At 35.1% G+C, this 27,307-nt stretch overlaps 5 protein-coding genes and 1 long non-coding RNA gene across 10 annotated transcripts; 3 read left to right on the top strand and 3 right to left on the bottom strand.

Moving 5' to 3' along the window:
• Positions 1-747: 747 nt before the first annotated feature.
• LOC17890232 lies at positions 748-3,366 on the bottom strand. 5 transcript variants are annotated; one of them, XR_002834380.1, is made up of 6 exons: positions 3,257-3,366; positions 2,535-2,951; positions 1,576-2,451; positions 1,201-1,292; positions 1,065-1,112; positions 748-981 (listed from the first exon to the last, which is right to left on the bottom strand). XR_002834380.1 is itself a non-coding variant. In XM_023784876.1 (4 exons), the coding sequence occupies exons 2-4, from the start codon at positions 2,937-2,939 to the stop codon at positions 1,905-1,907; spliced, it is 810 nt and encodes a 269-aa protein (XP_023640644.1). In that variant the 5' UTR covers positions 2,940-2,951; positions 3,257-3,366; the 3' UTR covers positions 1,809-1,904. The 5 variants fall into 5 exon arrangements, 2 of the variants coding, with proteins under 2 accessions (XP_006294433.1, XP_023640644.1); XR_002834379.1 differs by having other exon boundaries at positions 1,065-1,292; XR_002834378.1 differs by having other exon boundaries at positions 748-1,292.
• Positions 3,367-5,163: 1,797 nt separating this feature from the next.
• Positions 5,164-7,317, bottom strand: LOC17890368 (pentatricopeptide repeat-containing protein At2g25580). Its single transcript, XM_023784125.1, has one exon. It carries the CDS (start codon positions 7,233-7,235, stop codon positions 5,427-5,429), a length of 1,809 nt encoding a protein of 602 aa, XP_023639893.1. The 5' UTR covers positions 7,236-7,317; the 3' UTR covers positions 5,164-5,426.
• Positions 7,318-7,561: 244 nt separating this feature from the next.
• On the top strand, positions 7,562-9,813 carry LOC17889528. The gene is made up of 8 exons (XM_006294627.2): positions 7,562-7,684; positions 7,779-7,907; positions 8,024-8,139; positions 8,401-8,482; positions 8,741-8,800; positions 8,892-8,999; positions 9,276-9,321; positions 9,419-9,813. The coding sequence occupies exons 1-8, from the start codon at positions 7,595-7,597 to the stop codon at positions 9,649-9,651; spliced, it is 864 nt and encodes a 287-aa protein (XP_006294689.2). The 5' UTR covers positions 7,562-7,594; the 3' UTR covers positions 9,652-9,813.
• Positions 9,814-11,703: 1,890 nt separating this feature from the next.
• LOC17889070 (chaperone protein DnaJ 2) lies at positions 11,704-14,995 on the bottom strand. Its single transcript, XM_006293698.2, has 2 exons — positions 14,745-14,995; positions 11,704-14,155 (listed from the first exon to the last, which is right to left on the bottom strand). Exon 2 carries the CDS (start codon positions 13,993-13,995, stop codon positions 11,824-11,826), a length of 2,172 nt encoding a protein of 723 aa, XP_006293760.1. The 5' UTR covers positions 13,996-14,155; positions 14,745-14,995; the 3' UTR covers positions 11,704-11,823.
• A 2,975-nt stretch (positions 14,996-17,970) lies between these two features.
• LOC111830902 lies at positions 17,971-19,030 on the top strand. Its single transcript, XR_002834187.1, has 4 exons — positions 17,971-18,021; positions 18,241-18,562; positions 18,774-18,819; positions 18,941-19,030. It is a non-coding gene; the product is annotated as an uncharacterized LOC111830902 (long non-coding RNA).
• Positions 19,031-22,421: 3,391 nt separating this feature from the next.
• Positions 22,422-27,279, top strand: LOC17888488 (probable cellulose synthase A catalytic subunit 10 [UDP-forming]). Its single transcript, XM_023783612.1, has 14 exons — positions 22,422-22,614; positions 22,989-23,184; positions 23,265-23,437; positions 23,533-23,605; positions 23,693-23,882; positions 23,976-24,242; positions 24,327-24,672; positions 24,753-24,890; positions 24,969-25,094; positions 25,223-25,435; positions 25,523-25,781; positions 25,852-26,045; positions 26,134-26,484; positions 26,556-27,279. Exons 1-14 carry the CDS (start codon positions 22,531-22,533, stop codon positions 27,135-27,137), a joined length of 3,192 nt encoding a protein of 1,063 aa, XP_023639380.1. The 5' UTR covers positions 22,422-22,530; the 3' UTR covers positions 27,138-27,279.
• Positions 27,280-27,307: the final 28 nt, after the last annotated feature.

Here is a 27,307-nt window from a genome sequence, read left to right as displayed (position 1 = left end):
GAATCAATAGAATTACTTGCTATTTGGATTTGAAACTGTCTTCTTGGTTTGCTTGTGTGTAGAATGAAGAAGAAACTTACTATTTGAAGCCAAAGGTTTGTGAATGAAGGACCAAGACTGAAATGAATATTGAATTTGGATATGGAATGATAGAGATTTGGTATGGTTCTTTTCTTGGGGCCTGATGATAAGAATTAGAGAATCTTTGGAAATTTGGATTAAAAGAGATATGAATTTAACAGAGCTACTCCTACTTACAGAGTTAACAGTGTTCCTTACAATATGAATCTTACATGTGTCATATGTAATGAAATTAGACGACATACTTTGATTCTTTCATCTATTTGTTAACTCTGTTCTTCGTTAGCTCATCAGGAGATTTAAATTGATAAAATGAGGATACTTTGTTTCCTTAGTTAGAATGCTGATTTCATGTACACTTCTTCTATTGATGTCTTCATAATAGCAATAGTTTCCTCAACAGACCTGAAACCAATATGTTTTGGTTACTGTGTTCTGTAGTTCCATGTTTGCATCTGATGGCAAGTAGTAATGTTTCGACAGACATGTTTCAGTCGCGTATGTACTAAACCGAGGAGAGTACGTCGTCTATACTTCAATTTTGAAAGATATAAAGTTAATGCAACACTTGTATCTCCTGTGAGTTCGATTTTGAAACAACCATAAAACTGGGGTATTAGAGAATCACCATATTATTGATTGTTTCTTAGTATTGACAGAGTAACCTGCTACAAAACATACATTATATAGAACGTAGTCATCATAGAAACATCATTATATATGACAGATAAAGTAGAAAATGAATGAAACATCTTCACAAGGGATCTTATAAAGTTATAGTTGACAAACAAGTAGCATGTCAAAACCCAATTGGAGGAATGAACAAGCTGGATAAAATTGATTTATGTTAAACATATGAATCCCTGCATCTCTCTGTAAGTCTACTTGAAATGTCATAACCTGAAAAAGCAAATACTACTTTCAAAATAATTGATCATCAACACAACTCAATACTCTCTCAGGTATAGACAGACACATGTTACCATTAGGATAGGAACAGGTCAAAGTGCATATAGCTAGTCCAAGGACACCTGAAACAATGATTTATGTCTAGCCAAAATAAAAAACCTAGCACAATTTCAGTTATGTACTTGGGAAAGAAGAGATATCGTCTTTTACACCATTCAGTAAACCCCAAGCATCAGAATAAGAGAACTCTAGAGGCAATCATATCTGGAGAGTGCAGACACCTTGACATTGCTACACTGTTCCTGAAAAATGTAGGGGAAGTTCAATAATTCACCACTGATGATGAAAATACAAGTGACTCATCTTATCAAGAAAGAAACTGAGGTATACATATGAATAAAAAGACAGCTTCATAAGAACACAAATCTTCCAAAATAGGACTCAGCTTTAAGCTTGGATACTGTAAATTTTCTTTAAACTTGATCATCCAGAAATTACAACAAAGTAAATTAGCCTGACTATAAGAAGAAAACAACACAACTGAGGATTGGAAATTTTCATTTAGGTCAGAGTTTCCATACATACTTTCCCCTCTGCTGTCTATACAATCATTAAAAGAATCCTCTGGAAAAAGAACAATGTATAACAGTTGCTTCCACATTGCAGGGAAGTATGTCCAACACCTGTAGATAAGACTGTCAAGGGATCAAAAAGATATGATTTACAGTAACAAAATTAACTGTGGGTACCAGCAGACTTTAGATTTCTTAGCTCTGTCAAATGTTCATCGTTTGATATATTAAGAGAAAGTCGGAGATCGGTTAGTGATGCTTCCTGATCCCAATTTAAGGGGCCAGAAGCGAATAACTTCCCCAGTGTTCTGCGGTAAGTGTATAGTTCCTGCCTACAGGATCTCACTGCTCCACCACCTGCTTCCTCTCTGAGCCCAAATGTTTCTTTTGAAGATTCTGCATCACTACTACAAGAGTCCGCACCTCGACTAGAACCATCTAGAAAAGAAGTTGGCATGTCACTCTCATCATAACTAATAGGGCTACAACTACCAACCGAGCATGCATCAGTATCATCATAACAACCATTAGAGACTGAGCTTCCTGTACCGACACATTCACTAAACCTTTTTGATCTTACCCTGACCATTTGACGGAAATCACTTTTCTTCTTGTTCAACGAAGCTTGCACATGCGTTTTACCACCCATACATCCAGAAGCGGCAGTATCAAACCAATGCTGATATCCCTCTTCCTCTAATGATCTTATCTTCTTAGGACTTCTCGTACATGATTCAGCAGACTCCGCCCAATCACAAGGTGATTGTCTCTTCAACATTCTTAAAGAAGCAACACTAGTCTCCAGAGGCACCACACTATTCAAAACAGGCTTCACATTCTGGTGTACATCTGATCCAGTCAGCGTAGATGACTTCAGCGAACAAGATACCTGAAATATGATTTATAACTCAGTTAGTCAACATGTAACTCCATTAGACACAACACCATTAACAAACATAACATAAGACTAACCTTTCCAATCACAACCCATATTTCATCTAGCCAAGATTGTCTAACCCTGAGGTTAACTTTATGAACCGTGAATTCGACAGCAGCACCAAGCAACCGAACCGCGTAATATCGTCCAGGTAACTCCTCCAGAACCGTAGCAGTTTTCCAGCAAATATTGTTATCAAGAACCTCAACTAATTCACCAGCTTCCCATCTGTCTACATCTATTTGAGGCGGGCACGGCCTTATAATCTTCCTCGGAACTCTCTCCTCAACCGCCTCGTTGTTAACAAACTCGAAAGAGTAATATCTAACACCGTAAGTGTGACCATTACCCGATACAATCTCGGCTGATCTCCACGCACCATACGGTGCTGCCTCTTTGTGGCTAAACACTTCAACTCTACTTCCTTTTCTGAATCTCATTGTTCTTTACTCCTACAAAAAGATCAAACCTTTTAGAATCCAAGCAATATCAAATTTCACACAAATCAAAGAAAACATCAAAAAAAAATTACAATAATCAGCAAAACTAAAACTGTTGTCAGAACATCACAGGAAACAGAACTTAAGCATTATAATGAATCACTCCGAGATAGCAAAAACTAAAACTGTAAACAGAACATCACAGATTAGTCCAAAGACGGTTCTAATGAATCACTCCGACATAGCCACAAAAAAGAATTTACAAAAATTTATAAATTAATAAACCAAACTAATCAGGTTGTAGAAGAAGAAGATACCTTGCTTTGATCACCGTAAGGTTTTGAAAAACTTCTCCTCTGGATATGTCTTCTAGGGATTTGTGAAAAATTATATCGGAAGAATTTGGGAATTAGGGCTAATGATACATACAATGATACAAATGAAACTTGGCGTGATATTAAGAGGCTACCAATAATTATTTAGTTTTTTATTAATTTATTTTGGATTATTTCATTAAATTCTTGTAACCAGGCGTGACAAGCCCAAATTTAACAAAATGGCAAAATATTAGTAATGACAGTGCGTGATTAAAAAGTAATTAGGAAGGGGTTCAATGAAAAAAAGTTAAATTGTGGATGTTAATGGTTAAGGCGGTCGGGATGGACAAATTTGTCAGTGGTTTGGTCGATTCTATTCTTTGGACGGACAACAAATCACGGCGGTCCAACTCTATTTGTATATAAAAACGGTCTGCATTTGGTTCGTAACAGTTTTCTTTTATTTTTTGGAGACCGCACGACAGTGAATAATAAATAAAAAGCGGTTTGGTCCGTAAGTGGTTTTGTCCGTTTTAACAGCTGTAACCATTCACACCCTACATATGAAAGAATTGAATTTTGATAAATTTTGTTTGTTATACAATATATATTCCATGATTTTTTAAAATTCTAGTGTTATTCAATTGTTAATTTCTTGATTCTATGAAATTTTAATATCTATCAATTTTTACGGTAATTGTCATACTAATTGTAAATATACCTTTTCTAAGATCAAACATATTGAAATGTTAATAGATTTGCATTTAAATATGGTTATTCTTTTTTAATTGAGTTATTTTTTTGTCATTTTGATGGAAACAATACTTGGGTTGGGGAAACCTCTTCACCACTTATTAGCTTAATTAAGGCAACTACAATAATATATTTAGAAAAAAAAAACAGATTGAGGAAATAAATTTACAATACTATTTATGCGTTCAGCTAGTGATTTAAATATAAGAGTTAGACCATCTCCAAGAACAATTTCATTTCCAACATGGAGTTTGGAATTAATTTTGCTAGAATTCATCAGATTTGCATTTTTTTCTCTATATTTGAAGAATTCTATTTCTAACTGACACTAAAAATTAGTGATCTTCATTTTTTAACTCCGAAATAGAGTATGATTGGAGATGCTCGTTGTTCCATGTGCACCTAGTATGATTCTCGGTAAGAGGGGTGCTTTGTCCCATGGGAGAGATTAAGATAACTTTAATAGAAGAAAAATAATATCAAAGTAACGGAAAATTAAAAACAAAACCATGAACTTTCAAATTTATGTTATTTAAAACATGAACTTTGTTGTAGGTCATTTGAAAAATTTACTTGCGTTGACTTGGGCTTTTATACATCATGTTTTGTTGACTAAGCCAAAAAAGACATAATGTTAAATCCGCAAATAGAGTAACTAACATACGTTAATCACTCTCTGTTAGTGACAAAGCGATGTCGTTTTTTAAATTGGAAAAATGTCATTAAAATCATGAAGTTTGTTATAGGTCATTTAAATCATCAATTTGCATTGACTCGATATTTTAAACATCAAATTTCGTTGACCAAACTAGGACTTTTTGTGGTTGACCCAATCAACATTTCGTTGACTATGTTTTTTTTTAGGTCTAAGCTCTGTAGCATAGGCCTTGTCTCTCTTTAATTTGTCGCAGTACATGTGAATCATGTTGGCATAGTACCCTTGCTATGCTTGGAATTGCTCTTCGAGTCAATCTTCTCTATCACATTAGTACATACATGAGTTTCTTGACCTTTTCGAGTTGCACTTGGGCGTGGTGAGGAACACGAGTTTAATTGCGGACACAAGGGGATCTTATGGTGCTGCTGATGTGTGGACACAAGGGGATCTCATGACTATTTTTTTTTTTAATTTCTCTATTTAGTGCATATCCCTGTTTACAAAACTCATTATAAATTGATCATTGTGTATTTTGATTTGGAAAAAAAAAATGTACATATTCAAAGTGCTCATATAAACACAATGAATTGTTCATATATAAACGATACATAGCATTCATGATATACCTTATCATAAACTGGATGGGACAAGAGAATGAGACTGATCTATAACAACAATATGGCAGCTTCGGGTAAAAAGAGCCAAAAACATTTCAACGCGTACTCCATAGAACACATATACCTCAAGCTCTGTTGTTAATCACCAATAGTCATTACAGCTGCAAACCCCGTCTTTAAGATGGTGGAACCTCTTTGCATCGCGCATGACCACTAATCTACCAGCTATAAGTGCCATCATCTTCAATGCGTGATGACAATCGACACATACACGGAGGTTTTTCATAACAGTAAAAGGTTTGCGGGGTGCAGTAGTGAGAACAGCACGAGCAAAAGCTACCCTCTCGCTATGACCAAGAAGTGCCGTCTCTTTACTCTCTTGGTCGATATCATGCAAAGCAGGTTTCGTATCAGCGACATATCCCATCTCTATCATATGCATCTTGAAATTCTTCAATAGCTCGAACAGTTCACCATTCTCAGGAAGATTGGTGTCCCCTGCCCTAAATTCCTGCATCTTGTTACTGACTCCGAGAAGAGGATAAACTCCCGACTTTTTCTTTAGACTCTCTTTCTCAACATCTGATGCCTTGACTGGTACAAACCCTTCCCGGGATTGTTTATTCAACCGCGTAGGATCTAACAATTCAACTAACTCAGCACAATGGTCTCCAAGTTCTAAATTCCCATGCACACGAGAAAGATTCATCAATGTTTCCCACACATCAACATTTGGCTCCATTGGCATTCTCTCCACAAATTCCAAAGCCTCTTCTAAAAATCCGGGTAACGCATACATCTCAACGAGGCTTACATAGTCTTCAATCGAGGGGACAATGCCGAAGTCCCTAGACATCGACTCAAAATGTAATAGTCCCTCATCAACATCACCTAACATACCACATGAATAGAAAACTCCTCTAAATAGTCGACCATCAGGTTTGTTTCCTTCTCTTTTAAACCGACTAAACATATCAATAGCGTCTTCTCCTCGACCATTCTTCGCAAAACATCTTATAATAATATCCCAAGTCTCTAAATTCCTCTCAGGCATTTCCTCAAAAACACTCCATGCTTCATCCAGCAACCCACAGTTAGAGTACATTTCCAACAGTAAATGGAAACAACTAACATCTAAATAACAACACAAAGCACTAATCTTCCCATGAACAGCCTTAGCTTCTTCTAAAGCCTCAGCTTCACCACACAGCTTAGCTAACCGTAAAAGTCTACTCAAATCCACAACATGATTCATAATCTCCAATGTACCTAAAGTATACAAGGCCTTTTTCACCTTACCTTGTCCGCACAATGAATCAAATTCATTAACCATGTAATCAGTATAATGTTTCAAATCATTCACATTATTTTTAACTGAAGCTCTCAGCTTCCCCTCAACAGAAACCTTACCTTCTTCTAAAATACTAGCTTCTAGAAATGGATTCTCATCCCCACATAGCTGATATATCATTATAAGTCTATCTATACCCATATCACAACCCTTCTTCTCCAATTTTTCCATGTTATTTAAGGCCATTCTTAGATTCCCTTGTACACAATACTCATCAAATTTCTGATACATCTCATATATGTCTTCATCATTACTCTCGTAATCATAGATTTTCCCGTACCATTTGCCTTGATAATTAGATTGAACCTGCGAATTATACGTACTAGGACTCTGTTTCCATGACTGCTCTTGATTTGAAACCAAACTCTGACTTTCACTAACTTTCCCATAGCTCTGGATTTGCCCATTTCCACTGTTCCCTTTAAACACTTCTATATGGTTCATACGTGACGTATCTTCGATCTGATATCCATTAGAGTCTCCAAGATCTAACCTTTGAACAGCCGTGCAGAGATGTCTCAGGAAATGATTGATTCTTTTCTCGCTGGGTAAGGACAGAGCATAATTCGTACATGGAAATGAAACTATCTTCTTATACATCAGAAGAGAAGAGAAGAGAAGAGGGCAAAAGTGATAATGGAAACCCAGTTTGGTCGGAACTTGGGTTGGTGTTTGGTTTTGACGGCGAATGAACCTGAACGAAACATCCGACAGGGAGAAATTAGCATCGACGGTTGAGGGTAAAGTTGTAATTTATTAATTAACAAGGTATGGGCCTAAATGGGCTTAACTAATTTAGTGGGCTTAAGTAATTTAGTGGGCCTAGCTAATTTAGTGGGCCTAGCTAATTTAGTGGGCCTAGCTAATTTAGTGGGCTTAAGCTACTTTAGCTGAGCCTTGTTAGATTCCACCGAGCTTTTTTCAAAACTCTCCGGTTAGGTTTCTTCTCCGGCCATATCATGTTTCGTCGTCTAATTCTCCGGCAAGCAGCGGTCGTCGCATCGGAATCGAAGACTGCTCGTCATCATCTTCATGGATTCGATCAACGAGTATAACATTTTTCTTTTCATTTATGTGGATTTTAATTGGAAATGATGATTCTTGTTTCGGTTCCGTGATTTAAGTTTTGTGAGTTTGAATCAGAGAGGATTACACAGCAGGAACAAGAAGGCAATGGAGTATGTAGCTAAAGGATGGAGTGCGATTAAGGAAGTGGATAGAGTTATCGATTACTGTGAACTCAATGATCGTCGCCTTATTCCTCTCCTCAGGGTAGGCTTAAGTCTTTTTCTAAATGCAATTTTGTGTTATAGGATAGTCAAATTGTTTTATATGTTGTGGTTTGGCTTCTTTGGTTGTATTTGTTAATATGAATTTTTCTGGTTCAGGGAGCTAAAGAGAACTTTGAACTTGCTCTGGAAGCTGATAATTTGAACACTCATGCTAGATATTGGCTTTCTAAGTTGCATTTGAAGTACCATGTTCCTGGAGCTTGTAAAGCTGTGTAAGTTAATCATTACTCAGATAGCTACTCTTTCCAATTGCAATCATGACTGAAAGCTGCTATGCGCGAATGTGGTAATTGAGTTGTTTTGCTCCAATGCCTATGTTTGATTAAAGTAAGAACAACGAAGGTTTAGTATGGCTGAATTTGCAATGGCTTTTCGTAAACTGGGAGATTGCGTGTAATTTATAGAACTTTGTCATGTATGCAAGGCTTTTTTTGGTTATCTTATCAATACGTTATTGTCTTTGATCATCACAGTGGAGCTGCTTTGCTAGTTGAAGCTGCAGATATGGGTAATGCGGATGCTCAATATGAGCTAGGGTGTCGTTTAAGAATCGAGGTCAGGCTTCCTTACAATTTTGTTGTATAATATCAATTTTGTTGCTTAGAGATTGAGAACCTCAGATGTAGATACTTTAGAGCTTCATCTTTAATAACAGTTGCATTGTTGCTTTAGTGGGATACTCTTAGTTGAGAAATGTCTGCTTCTTGAGCAGCGTTTCCTCAGATTCAAAATTTTACGCAGTTATTATTTATCCCCCCCAACTCATCCCTAAACTTCCCCAACATTTCATACTAATTGTTATCTTTCTTTCAGAATGATCATGTCCAGTCGGATCAACAGGCGTTCCACTATATAGAGAATGCTGTTGATCAGGTATGAATATATTTTTGCTGCTCAGAGAACTGTATGAATGTATCATTTGGCAATTATATAGAACCCTCACCTGGGAGTTGGTAACTTGCAGCTGCATCCAGGTGCCCTCTATCTTTTAGGAACAGTGTATCTGACAGGAGACTGTGTGAAGCAAGATGTGGAATCAGCTATTTGGTGTTTCCATAGGGCTTCAGAGAAGGTTATAACTTTGTGACTTGTGAGAGAGTACTCTTTCTTATTTTGTATGTAGATCAATACTGCTGGAGGAGTGTTTAAATAGAGTCAGCTTCTGTTTTCGTTTCATTATAGCCTCATAAACCTGTAAATTTTAGGTGTAGTGATCATATCTTTTGTTTTTGAATATTGACGAAAATCAGTGTCTTATGTCAAAAAATGTTTATAAACCTGAAAGAGCAAGTTTGCAAAGTGACATCTTCTTGTAGTTTCCATAGTCTTCTGACTCACATACGTTCAGGGACATGCCGGTGCTGCTATAGCGTATGGATCACTATTACTTAGAGGTTAGTCATCCCTTACTCTCTAGATTATAAGAACACAACAATATTGTTTCATTTCTTGATTTTGCGGTTAACTTGCTTTAAAACATCAACCGTACAGGTGTGCAAGTCCCAGAATCTCTAACAAAAGTGAACCCTGCGGGAGTTTCGCCGCCCAAGAGATCAAGAAAAAACTCAGAAAACCCTGAGATGAATCCACTAGAGATGGCAAAAGAGCAGTTCCAAATCGCTGCAAGAGCAGGGTGCGACCTGGGGCTGAAATGGCTACAAAGGGTGGAACAAGAAGAGAAACTTCTTTCGAACGAGCAAGATACGGAATGTGCCTACGTATGATGCAGCTACTTATGTTTCTGGTGGAGTGAAATCATCAAGCAGTTTGTATTATGGTGCAAATTGTACCCGCTTGAAAGATATCTGTCTATAGAAAATAAAGAGATCATTTCTTTTTTTGTCCTTAGTTTCAGGTTTCAAAATATACCAATCACTATTTTCTAATTTAGTCTACACAATCATCCAAATCTTGGAGAGGAATACTTGTAAACCCTTATATTCACCACATTTTGTTACATCCAATTAAACGGCGCCATATCATATTAGATTAAATAAATAAAACATATTAAAATAAAATCATTAACAGATTTATGAATTTAACTAAACCCGGACCGACACGTAATCTCATTTACTAAAACCCTAATTCTTTTTTATAAACCCAAACCGATATATATTAACCTCTCGTTTACTGTAAAATCTAAACTCTACTACTTATTGATAAATTCAAACCGACATCTATCTTCGTTTGGTTGCAAAATCTAAACCGTAACCTCTTCAATAAACTCAAATCGACATATAAACTCAAACCGGCATATATTCTCGTTTTTCTGTAAAATATAAACCCTAATCTCATTTATAAACTCAAACCAATATAAAATGTCATTAAATTGTAAAATCTAAAGAAAAGGAAATTTGTAAACTTAAAATCGAAACTTTATCCTGTTTTTTAATAAACCTAAATCAACATGTAATCTTTGTAAAATCAAAACCCAATAATATACTATTAATTTATTATATAAATAATACTTTAAATTTATATTTTTTGATTAGATGGCAAGTTTTGATTGGGTAGAAAAATGGGAGTGAACAAAAGAATTTTCCAATCTACAAGTTCGAATAGGAAAAGGTACACTGAGTCATTAACAACAACATAAACAGAGTTCCGGTAAAACCCAAACCCAAAAAGGAAACTTACCAAAAACAAAAGGAAATTTCAAGAATCTATAATACATATAAATAACAAACATCAGCAATCACTTTCTCTCTTCTCATCTCAAAACCTAACGACTTCATCTCTTGTTGTGTCTGCTTTGGTAAGTTTGTTTGTGTTTAACAATGGAGTCTGGAGATGTGAAAATCGATATCCATATCAATACAGAACCGCTCTGGGAAACCTACTCAACCTTACCTTTTTTCACCCTAAGCATTGGTTCCATCTTCAGCACTGTTTGCATCAACCTCTCTCGACGATTCAAGAGATTTGTTATTGACAAATCCGACTTTGTGACTGACAAATCCAATGTTGTGACTGACAAATCCGAATTTGTGATTGACAAATCCGACAGAACCATCACTTGTACTGGGTTTTATCCTGCACCACCTCCACCAACTCCTCAAATATGTTTGAATCTTTTAGACCACGAGTTCTCTGCCTTTCATATCATACCACTCATCAATTCTCGTCTCCATGATCTTCCCTCGTCAATACATATAGCTAACGCGATCGAAGCTCGTGCGGCTCTAAGCGTTGGACTTTTACAACCGGTGTTCATGACCGTTGACGTTGTTTTTACCAAAAAGGTGGTCTCAGTGAGCCCTGGTTCTTGCCTTGCGAATGAAGAAAACGAGTCCACATGTTCCATCTGTTTAGAGGATTTTTGCAACGGTGACGACAATAGTGAATGGGACATTAGAGAACTGTCGCATTGTTCGCATCGGTTCCATGAAGCATGTATCAGAAAGTGGTTAATGAGGTGTAGGTCTTGCCCTATCTGTCGTAGAGCAGTGCAACGAAAGAGTCATTAGTCATATGGCTATATGCTTCGGTTTTAAGGTTTTGTAATGAAACTAATTAGATTCTTTTAAGAGTTTGTTTTTTTTTGTTTTGTTTAAAAATTCAATGAAAAACTCGCGTTATATAATTTCTTCTTGTTTCTATAGTACCTTAAAAGTAAACTATAACTTCAAGTTCATATAACGATCGACGATGAACAAGATCATATAAATGAACTGCCACATTGTTTGCAGCGATATGTATCGTCGAGTGGTGAAACAGATATTGAATAATCTATCTTTGGATTTTGAATAGCTTCTCTTTTTAGTTATAAAACACAATGAAAAAACTGTAGGCTCTTCTAGCTAGATTCTATGTTACCATAGTTAGAACAAAACATTCGGTTCAAGTTTACGCAAATTACATTAACAAGATACAAAAAGGTTGAATCCTTTACATCTTTACTGATGATCATCAATAACCTGAAGATGCTGTGATGGTGTTGCTGCCGGGTCAAGCTGTCTGCAACCTCTGGGCGCACCGGATGCTTCTCGACCTGTCAGCAACTTCGAGGGTATCTTGTGAGAGAATCTTGAAATTTCATTCCTATGGATCCTTCTGGCTTTTTTGGGATCCAAATGATGGCGAAACACAGCTTTGAAACCAGCAACTTTAACCAAAGGAACCACTGACACACCGTGTTCCTTTGTATATCCTTCGACTACTTCAACTAACTCGTACTCAACTGTTTCGGATCCCGTAAGATAGTTCCATTCAGGTGACCATTTCTGATACAGAGCCCATACCTCGCCTGTTCTAGGATATATAAGGAATTCTCCATTATTCCCTTTGACCAGGTTTACTTTGTGTGAGAAAATGTAAGGTGACTTGCTGATTTGAGTTTTCCCAACTCTAAACTCTCCACAACTTTTTGGTACACCAGAACCAAGCCAATTTGTTGAGTTAAGCTCACCATTTGCTACTGAAGTAAGCCAACTCATACGTACCTTGAATGGATCTACAGAGATAACATTATTTATCACGACATATGATCGAGGCATACCTTCAAGAGAATCGTAAGTAGCCCATATCTGGTCATCCCTAAATGACCTTTCAGTTCGGTCCTTGTCAAAGTCACGGAAATCTGGATCAGGAACCTCTATTGTCAAGGCTCCCAGGGAATCCATAATAGAGCCCATAGAGCTTGATTCAATTGAATTTTTGTTTACTGAAGAATCTGCATTGAAACCATTGAGGTCCTCAGTTTCCATTTCCCTTTCTTTTGAGTCAGTTTCAACAGCGTTGGTGCGTAATTCTTGCAGGTTTCTACGGAGTACTGACTTAGCTTTATTCTTCAGTAAGTTCTTCAGCTCATCCTCAGATACTTCTTTTACACCAGTGGGCTTGGGAGAACTTGCAATGTTGGTACCAGCAACTGCATTTTCCATAACCTTTCTTCTTTTTGGAGGAATTGTCGATGAAACACCAGCCGCCCTTTTGTTATACTCTCTACGCACAACCTCCTCTTTTCGTGACCCGGTCTGTGCAGCATTTTTGGTTCCAGTGGACACACCCCACTCAAAGGAATCATATTCACCATACACCCCATTGCTGTCTTTTCCAGATACATTTTTCTTCCTTCCATCCGTTGTGTGACGGAGAGAGTCAAACTGATGCTCGTGAAAGGTCTTGCGAATCGAACCTGAACCTGGAGGATCTGTTTCCACAGCTATAAACGGCTTACGACAGTTGGGGCACAGGAGGTTTTGATTTAGATAAACACGATGATATTCATACTGTGTTCTGCAAGTACGGCATACAGTCCAAAAGGTCCCATCACCAGTTGTTTTCTGAGCTGAAGTAGAAGTAGCAGCAGCAGCAGCAACAGCATCACTTGCCCGGTTAATACCTCTAGCAGCAACGGCCTCACTTGCTCTATTAATACCTCTAGCAGCAACGGCATCACCTCCTCGATTAATACCTCTAGCAGCAACAGCATCACTTGCTCGATTAATTCCTCTAGCAGCAACAGCATCACTGGCCCGATTAATACCTCTAGCAGCAACGCCATCACTAGCCCGGTTAATTCCTTTAGCAGCAACTGCATCACTTGCCCGTTTAATACCTCTCTTCGAACTCTTAACCTTTGTTGTGTTACCGCTAGCTTTCGTAACTTTCTGAAATCCATTGGTTGCAGGCCTTGACGACGAAGAAGCCTTTCTTCCCTCATGCAATCCCATATTCCTCTTCAGGTCATAGTCAGCTCTCTTTGCATCGTCAGAGAACACACCCCAAGCCTGAGAAAGAAACTTAAAGGCTTCCTCTGCTCCAATGGACTTGTTCCTGTCAGGATGAAGCAATACCGCCAACTTTTTGTAACGCTTCCTCACTGTTTCGTAATCAGCCTCGGGGTTCAGACCAAGTACACCATAGTAGTCTTTCTCACCAAATATTATATTCTGAGCAGATAAATGAACATCAAATGTTGCCACCATTTGATCAATCCCATCAAGATAAGGATACAGAAACTGAGCCTTCATCGCGAATTTCCGAGCCCCCGATAAATCATTCCCTAAGAACTTCTTCTTTGCAATCTCTCTAGCCCTTATAGCCTCTTCTTTATTACAGTCCATTGGGATTCTCCTACTTTATTCTCTCCTCTACTAAACGTCACGTAAGGAGAAGCTCGAGAAATCAAATCGACTTCTCAGTGATGCAACTGATATAGAAGTTGGACTGTACAACGTTCCCTCTCAATAAACATACAAAGGGAATTGAGAACCAACAGTTACACTGCAAATACATTTGAAAGTTCATTAACTAAAGAGTAAGGAGAATCTATAAACAGGGTAACATAATGATGAGAGCAATCCAAGGTAAAGTCACAATTTTTTATAAATCTCAATCCAAATATGCAACATGATCCAACTCAAGCACAAAGATTCCAAAACGTGTCAGAAATCAGAGACATAAAAAAAACAAAATTCAAGATAAATTGAAACATTAATTCCATAAACACGATTAATCTTGAACTAACAAACAAGCTGCATTGCATAATCTATTGAGATAAAATAAAAAACCCTAATAATTAATTCGCCAAGAAATGTAAAAAACTCGTCTAGATATCAATGCAAAATTCCGACAAGAACTCAAACAGTTATGTCTTCAAAGAAAAAAACATCCTAAACCTAAGTGTATCCGCCAAGGACATTGGTCGTAAACCCTAAAGCAATACAACATAAACCTCTCCAAAATCAAAATTGTCAACAGATTACTCAAACTCGTTAATCTCAAAGTGGGTATTAATCAACTCAAGAGTAGTAACAAAGGATCGGAGTATAGAGAAGAAACAAATACAGAAGCAAAGGAGATTGAATCTTACATAGAGACAAGACCAGAAGAAGAGTAGAGGAAGGTGACGACGACGATACAGATTCCGGTTTGGTTTTCCCCGTCGAGGAAAATGGAATCACAAAGTAACAAAGCGATCCCAATTAGAAAAAGAAGAGATTTTTTTGGAATTAAAGAATCAGAATTAGATCATCTTCTACATAAAAATCGGCGGTGGTTCTTCTCAATTCTTGAATCGATGTTTTGTCACACTCTTCTCTGTGGCTCTGTGGATTGATTTTTTTTTTTGGTTTTTCTTTTTTTTTTTAATTTTCTCTTAATTCATTAGTAGGAGAGTTTTTGGTTTATATCTTGGGACTGGGAGAAGAGAAGCACCGGTTCGATTGATTCAGAAAAAAAGATTAATTAAGAAAAGGATTTAATTTGTTGACAAAAAAAAAAAGAAAAGGATTTAATTTCTGGTTGACTAAAGAAAAGAATTATTTTTTTCTTTTTTTGGTGGAGATTTTTGTATTGTATTGTATACATGATAAGTTTTGAGAAATACCTTTTCTGATATATATTTTTGGAAAATATATTTTTCATTTAATTGTTTTTTTTTTAAATATCTCTTTTAAAATTTAAAAATTTATATGGTTTATAACGTATTTCTAGATAATAATTACCATTAGGAGATTAGATACGTTTAATAATTACTAAAAATTCATAATATTTAAAACGTTTAAAAAGGTTTTACGCGGTTTTAAATAATATTTGTCTGTATTTCTAAATTAAATCTAGATTTTTTTTCCTAAATTAAATCTAGAATTTTACATATATATAATGATATAAAGGTAATTAGTGTATATTATTGTAAGCTTACACATATTTGGAGAAAATTCAAAATTCTTATGGCTTTTTTATAAACTTAGAACGAGAGGATATTTTTGAATAGTTGTATTGAGAAATGAGTATTTTTATATAATAAAGTTTGAGGTTTTGAAGTTACTAGATTTTGTATGCAGGGATTTTAATTTAAAACATCTCCTACAATATAAATTTTTGAACACAAATATAATCATTTAATTTTGAAAAGATAAGTCTTTGAACATAAATCTTTAATAGATACTAAACTTACTTTACTAAGTGATATACAATATGTTGAAGATAATGTTTTATTGAAAAATAAGTTATTTCATATATATCACGTGGTAACATAAATCACCTGAGAAATTCATTTGAGAAATTCGTGGGAATACTTAATGGTATCGACATCTAGCTCATATCATTCATCTTTAAGAGAATTTATTTTGGACAAAGATATGAGCTAGCTGTCGATACCAATTAAGAGAAACTTTTTCTTATTTATATTCAATAAAAATATTTCTTCAAAGGCTTTGACAAGGATTATCGATTGTTAACCTAACTGTAGATAATTAGATATCATTTTATGATTAGATGCTGATACGAACAGAACTCCATTCCATATAAAATACGAATAGACCAATCTCATGAACATTATTTAGTGTAAAGAGACATATATAATATCATATCGCTAGAACAACTTTACTCATCGAAGCAAGTGCATCGTGCCATAAAAGAATTCTCGACCAAGTCATGAATGTGCCTATCTTATCTCACTTTTGACGATTACATGGTCAAACAGTTAAGCCCGATTTGGAGTCCAATAATCTATTAAAAATGTATGTCACTTATTTTCTAAAACCTCATTCGTTTCAACCACTAGATGGGGTTAGTTTTTTACTTTAGTCATGTGTATTGTTATCTTTCCATGTTTCAGTAATTTTTTCAAACACTTTTAACTGCCAATTCTTTTGCCATTGTCTACGATGCACTCATTGCTTCTCAATATCTAATTTTCCACCTTCTATTGGTTCACATATAAAACATATGAGATTGGGAATTGATTTTCAAGAGATATCGTAACTATTTTTTCTTTCTTTATAACTACTGTATCTTTATGGGACGACAATCGTGTAGAATGTGTTTTTGACCGATTTTGTAAGTCACATAGATATGATCCCCAGTCTCTAATCTCATTTGTCTTGCCCATTTTTAAAATTTCCCAAACCTCAAAACTTACCAATCATATTTGGTTTGACTCTAGAAAACCAAAAGTTAACTAAACGAGGATTCGGAGAAAGAAAGCATCCATAAGAGTCTAGATTTTTATATGAGTCGTGGCATAACATTTTTTTAATGTATTTAACTCTGTGCGTTAATAATGATTTGTATTTTTTTATATAATCTACTTCAGTGTTTTGTTTTTTAAAGACACTCTTTGTGAAACAGAGGAAGTATCTTTTAGTCTTATGCACCACCCGGATTTTTTTCTTTGAATTGAATGTAAGATTAAATTCAATAAAAAAACCATTTTCACAACGAATGCATCTTTGTGTTTAAGAATAAAAATTCAGAGGAGAACATTGAAAGTTTTTAGAGGAGGGAGTGATCATGTAGATGGTGGCGAGGTGAAGAACCACAACTGTAAGCCCTCATCGTAGCACTGGTCGCCTAAAGCTTTGATTGAGCTGAGACGGTTTTAGAGATTCTTGTCAATGAGCTTAATGAGTCTTCCTTGCGACGATCGTATTTCACCATGTCTTCGTGCATTCCTTTCACGCCACATGTGATATAATGCGTCTTGGAACACATATTGTAGTAGAAAGAGATTGGGTTCGGGAATGGTTTGATTGGTGAGTAACATGATCAGCTGGCTCCATTCCCTAGAGTAATCTATGGTGAGAAGACATAGAGTTATCGTTTCCCACTTCAATAATTATCGGATTTAGAGAGTCACAAATAGAAGATTAACCAAAGCTTTTGATCGAAAATACAAAGATACTAAGGGGGGTGTATTGAAAATAGAATTCTAGGGGATTTTGGATTTTTTTAAAAATTTCCTGTTATTCAACTAGTGATTTTTAAATCACTTTTCAAATCCCCTGTTATTAAATATGACATTTGTAAAAAGTCTTTTAAAATCACTTACAATCTCTGTTATTCAATCAATAATTTGTAAAAATCATATCAAATCCACTGTTATTCAAAACATAACTCTTTCTTTTTTAGAAAACTATAAAAAGTGATTTTGGGAGACTTTGATACAATTTTACAAGTGAAAACCAGTTAAAAAATCACACCTTGAGAGGTGTGATTTTGAAGGATTGGTTTAAAAAAAAAAAACAATTCACAAAAAAAAGGGCACTAAAATATTGATTTCTCAGTTCCATCGTTGAATTTCTGGGTTCCACAATTCACAAGGTGCGATTGAACACGGCTCCAGTGTCTATGATATATCTCCCAAGGTAACAAACTTCTTGAACGTGAACATCTTCATATCCCCTGAATTCGTTAATTTGATTTCATTTATCTTTTGATTTTCCTCCGAATTTGATGAGGAGACGTATATGTTCAAGCTCTTCAATAGTAGCGGTATCACAGAATCTACTAGTGAGAGTGAGAAATTTTTGCTCCTGTTTTGGATTCACAACTAAAACTGATCCTTGTCTAATCATTGGTTTCAGATTTCTTTGTCTAACTGCAGAATAAAAGCTATTGGCTCTTCTCTCAAGTCATGCTCTGATTTAATTTCTTTGAAGATAAATAAAGAGTGTCACAGCTTCGTCTCTTCTGCGACGTCAGGAGATCATTCATCCGATGGGTCTTCTCTCCAACAGGCTTCGTCTTCTCCCTCTCTCTTTTGTTTTCCAGAGAACTTGTTTATCATCTTACGTTATCTCACCAAATTTGTATATCTCTTGTGTTAGAACAGGATCGACAGATCAAGTTTGAAACATGGGGATCATATCTACTCCTTGAGGACTGCTTACATCTATGCCCATCACGGTTTGTATTCATCTTCGATTCCTCTTCTTCCTAACCCAATTTTTCCAATTTTTCTCTCTACCTATGGTTTTTTACTCTTTCAAAGTACGATTTTTGTTTTTAATTTTGTTTGGTCTAAAAGTTATGGGCTTCACGTCTATTTCTTTAATTATTAGGGTTAGTTGTAAGGTATATATATACTCACTTTAATTAATATTTTTTTGTGTAGCAGCTTACACAAACAAGATACGTAAAGCTGTATTTCTCTTCCAGTCAAGGTGATTTTTTCTCTTGATTTACTTTTGTCACTTTCATGCGTTTAGAGGATGTTTCTCTTACGTTGTTAGTTTACAATTGACTATGATTAGAAAGTATCATCATCGTTCTTAAATTATGCAGAAGATAGACTAGCCATGGAGATGGTTGAATGTCATTTAAGATGAATGACTAACTGCGATTGACTTTTAGGGAGATGTATTCAAAGTGGAATTTTAAACCATTGTGTAGAATTTATAAATCTTATATTATTCAAACATGGATTTTAAATCATGTGTTATTGAACTAACGATTTCAAAATCCACCTTAAAATCTATTGTTATCGAAAACAATTTGTGAATTTGATTTTTAATGATTTGAGAGGATTTACTTAATTAAAAATACCGAAATTCAAATCCCATGGTTTTAGGTGAGATTTGAAAAGGATTTTACAAAAATCATATGAACTTTTCTAAAATCATCAAAAATTCAAAATCATTTTAAAACTCAAAAAAACTCAAATCACTTAAAATTTTATTCGAATTCACCCCCTTGTTTTAGGTATGATTTTTACAACAGTTAAAATGGAAACAAATAACATGATTTACAATATTTTAGGCATGATTTATGTGGAGTAGAAAACGATCACTGTGGAGTAACAATTTCTTCTCCTTTAAGATTGCAATGGGTAATACTGCGACTCCTGATTCCCCGAACCAAGACCGCATTTGAACCAAATCAACAGAACAAAAAAAACTTATATATTACCTAAAAAAAATTATATAATATTTTTGCTTGTTTGGATTAAAAGAATGCAAGGAGATTAAGATCTTCTATGGAACTTATGTCTCGATATAAATTTTGTTTTCTTCTATTACCTCTTTCCATACTAGATTCTTACTTTGAAGTTCCAAATTTTGTACTTGTTGTGCATTTGTCTTTTAAATTAAGTTAAAATTTGAACATTTTAAAATTAGAGGACTAAAATAGAAGCTAAAATAAAATATTTATTTGGATAAACTTGAATTATTATATTTTAGAGTAAAAAATAGAGCCAACTATTGGAATAAACATTTGCTCTATTTTGGAGATAGTCTAAGCTAAGTTTTTTTTTTTGCAAGTATTATGGAAGAGACTTCTACATATTGAATAACTTGCAAACATGTTGCAACTGCATTTTTGTGAGAGACCTGAAAAAGTCACCTTACAAGATTGATTATAGGTAATTACGTACTTAAAATTGTAATTGAAGAAAAATGTAGTTTTGAAGATGGCTTTTTGGACAAGTTGAAGAAAACATTGGATGTCAAAAAATTTAATATATATTTCATACGTTAAAGTACAAGATATCATTTTAATATTTATGAAAATAAAGTACATACTTATTTAAGGATTAAAATCCAAAATTCTAGATAGTATATGTTTACAATAACATTAAAAACTTCAAATAAGCTATCGACAAAATAAAAAGGCTGATACTTATAAAAAAAAGATATTGTGAATATAAATTTGAGTGATTGTTATTATTTATGAGATGGTTAATATAGTAATACTAGTCGAACCATATTGTACAGTAAAACCTCTATAAATTAATAATGTTGGGACCAAGATATTTTATTAATTTATAGTGATATTAATTTATCTATAAATTAATATTTATTATTTTATAGTGTAAATTAATAATTATTAATTTATAGTGATATTTTAATTTTTTCAATTTTTTAAAAAGTATGAATTGACACAATTTTACAAAACCAAGTATAATCTTATAGATATTATAAATTATACAGTAGTTTGAAAATGAATATTATATTTAGAAAATGAGAAATTTGACTATAAACTATAAATATTATAGATAAATTCACTTATACAAATTATATACATAAATTTAATTGTATATTACTAACCTCCATTGTTATATTTCAACATCCTATATAAAAAATGAATATGATGCATATTTAAAAATTGAAAACATAAAGAAAATTTGATTATTTTTATGACTTGTGATGGTATATATCACAAGATTATTGTTTAAAAATATACTAAGATAAAATTATTTATTGAGGTGAACTTGATTTTTACAAAAACTAAAAACATCTACATTAATATATCTACCATATATATATATATATATATATATATATATATATACATATATATATATATATGTATATATATAGTGATTATTAATTTATGATATTATTGGGACTATATTTTACATAGAAATTTCAAAAAAATTATTATCTTATTATCTTATCAAATTTGGTCAATTTTTACATTGGCCCGACTTGGGACCAGTAAAACTTATTTTTTTCCGAAAATTTTTGGCGGGAAAATTTGGCGGGAAATTTTTCGGAAGGAATATTCTTTTTGTTGGAAGAATATTCCTTTTTTCATCATGGGTTATAATAAAGGAGGGTAATTTAGTCATTTGTACATTGAAGAGGGTATTTTTGAAAATGAACACCTAGAGAGGGTACTTGTAGAAAAGGGTATCATAATAAAGGTTAGTTGTGCAAATCTCCCTTAATTTATAGTGTTTATTAATTTATAGAGTATTAATTTATAGAGGTTTTACTGTACTAGTTATCTACAAAGAAAATTGTGAATTAATTGAATGATTGTGGTTAATACTTAATAGTAATAGAACCATATTGTTAGATCCAGAGTCCAATGGAGGTGCTTAATGAATTTGAAAGTCTTTTCGGCTAGAATAGAGGGATTAGCACACCTCCAACACTAACATTAAATTGAATTAATTTAAAGCAAAGACAAGAAGAAAACTTATGCATCAATGCTTAATTTGCATATTTAAACATCACTTAAGCATCCCATATGTGTTGTTGCAAAATATTCAATTTAAACAAAATAAATTATATTTCATCTTTTTTTGTAAAGCACCTCATGTAGAATACCACCATTGGAGACACAAATAAGAAACAAAATAATAAACAACTACGAAACATGCTAATTTCAATAGATCATAAATCAAGAAAGAGCGAAAAATAAAAAAAAAGTGATAAAGTGACATCGAAATACAAATATCTATAGAACAAATAGCTGGGTAATTATCACGGGTAAATTTAAGAAGCAATTTACGATATATTCTAACTTATCATGAAATAAAAAAGAATAATCCAACAAGAATAATGTCAAGCTTCTTTCAATATATAAATGATAAATTAAAAACAGTTCGGTCTATAACCAGTTTTGTCCGCTGGAACTGTTACTCCGATAGTTTTAGATCCAGGAAAAACCCAAAAAATATTTGGTTTATTATTTTTGAGGCTTTTTCCCTTTTAAATCCTGAATTCTCAAATTAACAAAAAAAAAAAGTTATACAACGATGGTTGCTGTTTAATTACGATCGTTTGGTGAACTAGTTATGACGTGTCTATTTTCACAGTTTCCATATAATTACAGTATTCCTTTATTTGCATCTTTTATTAAATTATCATTTTATTTGATTTTTAAGGTAATGGTGGCAAACATTATGGCACTGACAGCGACTTAGAACGGTCGACGACTTCCACGTGTGAAAATATTTAATTCACAAAATAAAAATATTTAATGACAAAATGAAAAAATATGGAAACGTAAAACATAAAAATGGACACTACTAGAAGTGGAAACAACAGCTGAAGAAGAGACAAGTAAGAGAGAGTTAGTAGTAGTCACTTTAAATTCCGCCATTGAATCGACGGCGAACTTCTAGGGTTTCTGCTTAAGTGGTGATGAAGCAAAACGCCGGCAAGGTTGCTGCCGGAACTTACCGGAGAAATGAGTTTGTTCGGAACAGAGACGATTCTGATGACGGGGTTTGTTTCCTCTGTTTCTTTTGTTAGTTTTTTGAACCATATTTGGCTAATGCAAGCTCAAAGATTTGAACTTTATTATGTGATTTTACTTCAGAAGAGATATATGAAGTATGTGTGTCAGCTTAAGTAAGAAACTTTTTGTTCTGTTCTTGTCTGTAAAGGTTAGATTTTGTTCCAGTTTTAGCTTGATCGTTGATTCTTAAAGTCTAAACCTTTACTTACTAATGTTAACACATTGTAATCTAGCTTAACCATGTTTCGCTAATCACACAAATTTAGATATATGGTTCTTGTAACATGATTTGGTTTAGTTCTGTAATGATCTGTTTTTGTTTGTTTGTCCTTTCTAACATTGTTTTCTGTTCCAAGTGCAGCTGAAACCTCTGAAAAAACTGAATGGGATGATATGTCAAATCTGTGGAGATGATGTTGGAGTCACTGAAACTGGCAATGTCTTTGTCTCGTGTAATGAATGTGACTTCCCTTTGTGTCGATCTTGTTATGAGTATGAGAGAAAAGATGGAACTCAATGTTGCCCGCAGTGCAAGACAAGATTCAAACGTTACAATGGTCAGTAGTAACATTGCTATTGTTTTCTTTGAATTATAAGTTCTTTATTTTTCATTCTCTGACACATTTGATTGTTATAGGGAGTCCTCAAGTTAAAGGAGATGCAAAAGAGGTTGATGTTGATGATATCGAGAATGAGTTTGATTATACTCAGGGAAACAACAAGACAAGACTCCCAGATCGCGCTGAAGAGTTCTCGTCGTCATCTCGACTTGAATCTCAACAAGTTTCTCTTCTTACTCATGGCCATCCGGTAAGGACTAACATACATTTGCTCTACTAACGTTTATATAATGATGAAATGTTTCACATCATCAATTTTTTTGTCATGGAAATTTCTATACATAGGAGGCTTCAGGAGAGATTCCTACACCGGATAGGAAAGCTGTTTTGTCTCCTTGTATTAACCCACAACTACCTGGTATGTATAATGTATCAACTTTTGCTTTTGTGTGTTTGGCCCTTAACAGATTGTGTGACTTCACATGTTTAATACAAACATATGCAGTGCCTGTAAGAATCTTGGATCCATCTAAAGACTTGAAATCTTATGGACTTGGGAATGTTGACTGGAAAGAAAGAATCGAAGGTTGGAAACTGAAGCAGGAGAAGAATATGATACAGATGACTGGTAAATACCATGAAGGGAGAGGAGGTGAAATTGAAGGGACAGGTTCAAATGGTGAAGAACTCCAAATGTAAGTTAAAAGTTTCATTTTCTTGGTTTAGTTACAATCTGCATATGGAGTTGCAGTGGTCCATCTGATGATTGATGGATTTTGTACTTACAGGGTTGATGATGTTAGGCTTCCAATGAGCCGTGTGGTTCATTTCCCATCCTCTCGGATGACACCTTATCGTATAATGATAGTTTTTCGGCTCATCATTTTGGTAGTCTTCTTGCATTACCGTGCTACTCATCCCGTGAAAGATGCATATCCACTGTGGTTGACTTCGGTTATTTGTGAGATCTGGTTTGCTTTTTCTTGGCTTCTTGATCAGTTTCCAAAATGGTATCCTATTAACAGAGAGACTTTTCTTGACAGGCTTGCTTTAAGGTTGGTCTTTATAAGTTTATAAATCCTCTCTATTCTATTCTAAGTATATTTCCAAATAAGTATCTTTATTTTTTATTATTGTAGATATGATAGGGATGGTGAACCATCACAGCTAGTTCCTGTGGATGTTTTTGTTAGTACAGTGGATCCAATGAAAGAGCCTCCTCTTGTAACAGCAAACACAGTTCTCTCAATTCTTGCTGTAGACTACCCGGTGGATAAAGTTGCATGTTATGTTTCAGATGATGGTTCAGCTATGCTAACTTTTGAATCCCTTTCTGAAACGGCTGAGTTTGCGAAGAAATGGGTACCTTTTTGCAAGAAATTCAACATTGAACCTAGAGCTCCTGAGTTCTATTTTTCTCAGAAGATAGATTACTTGAAAGACAAGATCCAACCTTCTTTTGTCAAAGAGAGACGCGCAATGAAGGTCACTACTACCATAATTTCAGAAATAGCTTTCGCTTGTTTTATAGTGAATGTCACATTTTCTATGTTGTACGCTTGTAGAGAGAGTATGAGGAGTTTAAAGTGAGGATCAATATCCTTGTTGCTAAAGCGCAGAAGATGCCTGAAGATGGCTGGACTATGCAGGATGGTACACCTTGGCCTGGTAACAACCCAAGAGATCATCCCGGGATGATTCAGGTACACTAGTATAATGCCTTTCCTTTACGTTACTTCTCATGAATGTTTGATGATGTTAAGTATTTTGTTTCAATTCAGGTTTTCTTAGGCCATAGTGGTGGTCTTGATACCGATGGAAATGAGCTACCTAGGCTCATCTATGTGTCCCGTGAAAAGCGTCCTGGATTTCAACACAACAAGAAAGCTGGAGCTATGAATGCCTTGGTTTGTTTTATCTTTCGATATTCTGATTTTACCTTTCTTGTTCAATGGCTTGGAAGCCGTCTGTGTTATGCTTTTGTGAAACCTGACATTTACTTTTTTCCTAATCTAGCATTTCTTAAATTTGGCAGATCCGTGTTTCTGCTGTTCTTACTAATGGAGCATATCTTTTGAACGTGGATTGTGATCATTACTTCAACAACAGCAAGGCGGTTAAGGAAGCCATGTGTTTCTTGATGGACCCTGCAATCGGAAAGAAGTGCTGTTATGTGCAGTTTCCACAACGTTTCGACGGTATTGACTTGAATGATCGATACGCCAACAGAAATATTGTCTTCTTTGATGTAAGTTAGCTCTGCAGTTCTAGTATGTCCCTTCTCGACCATATCTTGTCCACTTGAGCTGACTCATATTTGTACTATGTTGTGCAGATTAACTTAAAGGGGTTAGATGGTATCCAGGGTCCTGTATATGTTGGTACTGGTTGTTGTTTCAACAGGCAAGCCCTGTATGGGTATGATCCTGTGCTAACAGAGGAAGATCTTGAACCTACTATTATTGTAAAGAGCTGTTTCGGTTCAAGAAAGAAAGGAAAGAGTAACAAGAACTATGAACAAAACAGAAGCATCAAGAGAAGTGACTCTAGTACTCCACTTTTCAGTATGGAAGACATCGACGAGGGTGTTGAAGGTATGTGTGCCATGAATTCTATGTAACAAACATATTTCACATGCTAAGGAAACGTTCTTGTTTATTGCAGGCTATGATGATGAGATATCTCTAGTGTCCCAGAAAAGTCTAGAGAAACGTTTTGGTCAGTCGCCGGTATTTATCGCGGCCACTTTCATGGAAAAAGGAGGTCTTCCACCGACAACCAACCCCACGACACTTCTGAAAGAGGCAATTCATGTCATAAGTTGTGGTTATGAGGCCAAGACTGCATGGGGCAAAGAGGTCAGAGGTTTTAAAAGACCGTCCGAAAACAACAAAGCAAGTATTTTATTCTGTATGATACTAACTTTGTTCATCTTTTGGATTTTAGATAGGGTGGATCTACGGTTCTGTGACAGAAGATATTCTTACCGGATTCAAGATGCATGCAAGGGGTTGGATATCAATATACTGTGTGCCTTCACGCCCCGCGTTCAAGGGATCTGCACCTATCAATCTCTCTGATCGTTTGAACCAAGTTCTTCGATGGGCTTTAGGATCTATCGAGATTCTGCTGAGCAGACATTGCCCTATATGGTATGGTTATAATGGAAGGTTGAAACTCTTGGAAAGACTTGCTTATATCAATACCATAGTCTATCCAATCACATCCATCCCACTTCTTGCCTATTGTATGCTTCCAGCTTTTTGCCTCATCACCAACAAGTTTATTATACCTGAGGTAACCTCTAGTTTACATCCCTTTACTGCATTTTCAGTTTGTCATCATTAATTTTTGTTCTTGATTTGCAGATAAGCAACTTTGCAAGCGGGTGTTTCATACTGCTATTTTTATCCATCTATGCATCGTCAGTCTTGGAGCTCAAATGGAGTGGTGTAAGCCTTGAAGACTGGTGGAGGAACGAGCAGTTTTGGGTAATCGGTGGAACCTCGGCTCATCTTTTCGCAGTGTTCCAAGGTCTACTCAAAGTGCTTGCAGGGATAGACACAAACTTCACTGTCACATCAAAGGCCTCTGATGAAGATGGAGACTTTGCTGAGCTCTACGTTTTCAAATGGACCTCTCTTCTGATTCCACCAACCACTATCTTACTGGTCAACCTTGTTGGTATTGTGGCTGGTGTCTCTTATGCAATAAACAGTGGGTACCAATCATGGGGACCTCTCATGGGAAAGCTCTTTTTTGCTCTTTGGGTTGTTGCTCATCTTTACCCTTTCTTGAAAGGTCTTTTGGGAAGACAGAACCGAACTCCGACCATTGTCATTGTGTGGTCTGCGCTTCTTGCTTCCATCTTCTCATTACTTTGGGTCCGAATCAACCCTTTTGTTTCCACTACTGGGGTTGGGAGGAGCAACAATTTCATTGGCGAGTGAGCTTCCCATCCTCATGCTTTACTATAAATGAATCTGTATGTATATATACATATAGTAAAGCCACTTAATCTAAAGAGCCTGGTCTTGTGTTGGTTGCATAATGACTAATGTTACATAAATGGTATGATCACCTATTATGGCATTGCGTCTTGGTTGGTTAAGTGTCTGAA

The sequence above is a fragment of the Capsella rubella genome, unplaced genomic scaffold, assembly GCF_000375325.1.
Source record: "Capsella rubella cultivar Monte Gargano unplaced genomic scaffold, Caprub1_0 scaffold_4, whole genome shotgun sequence".
Lineage (NCBI taxonomy): Eukaryota > Viridiplantae > Streptophyta > Magnoliopsida > Brassicales > Brassicaceae > Capsella > Capsella rubella.
The sequence above is the reverse complement of the archived record's forward strand: the minus strand, read 5'-3'. Positions and strand labels throughout refer to the sequence as shown.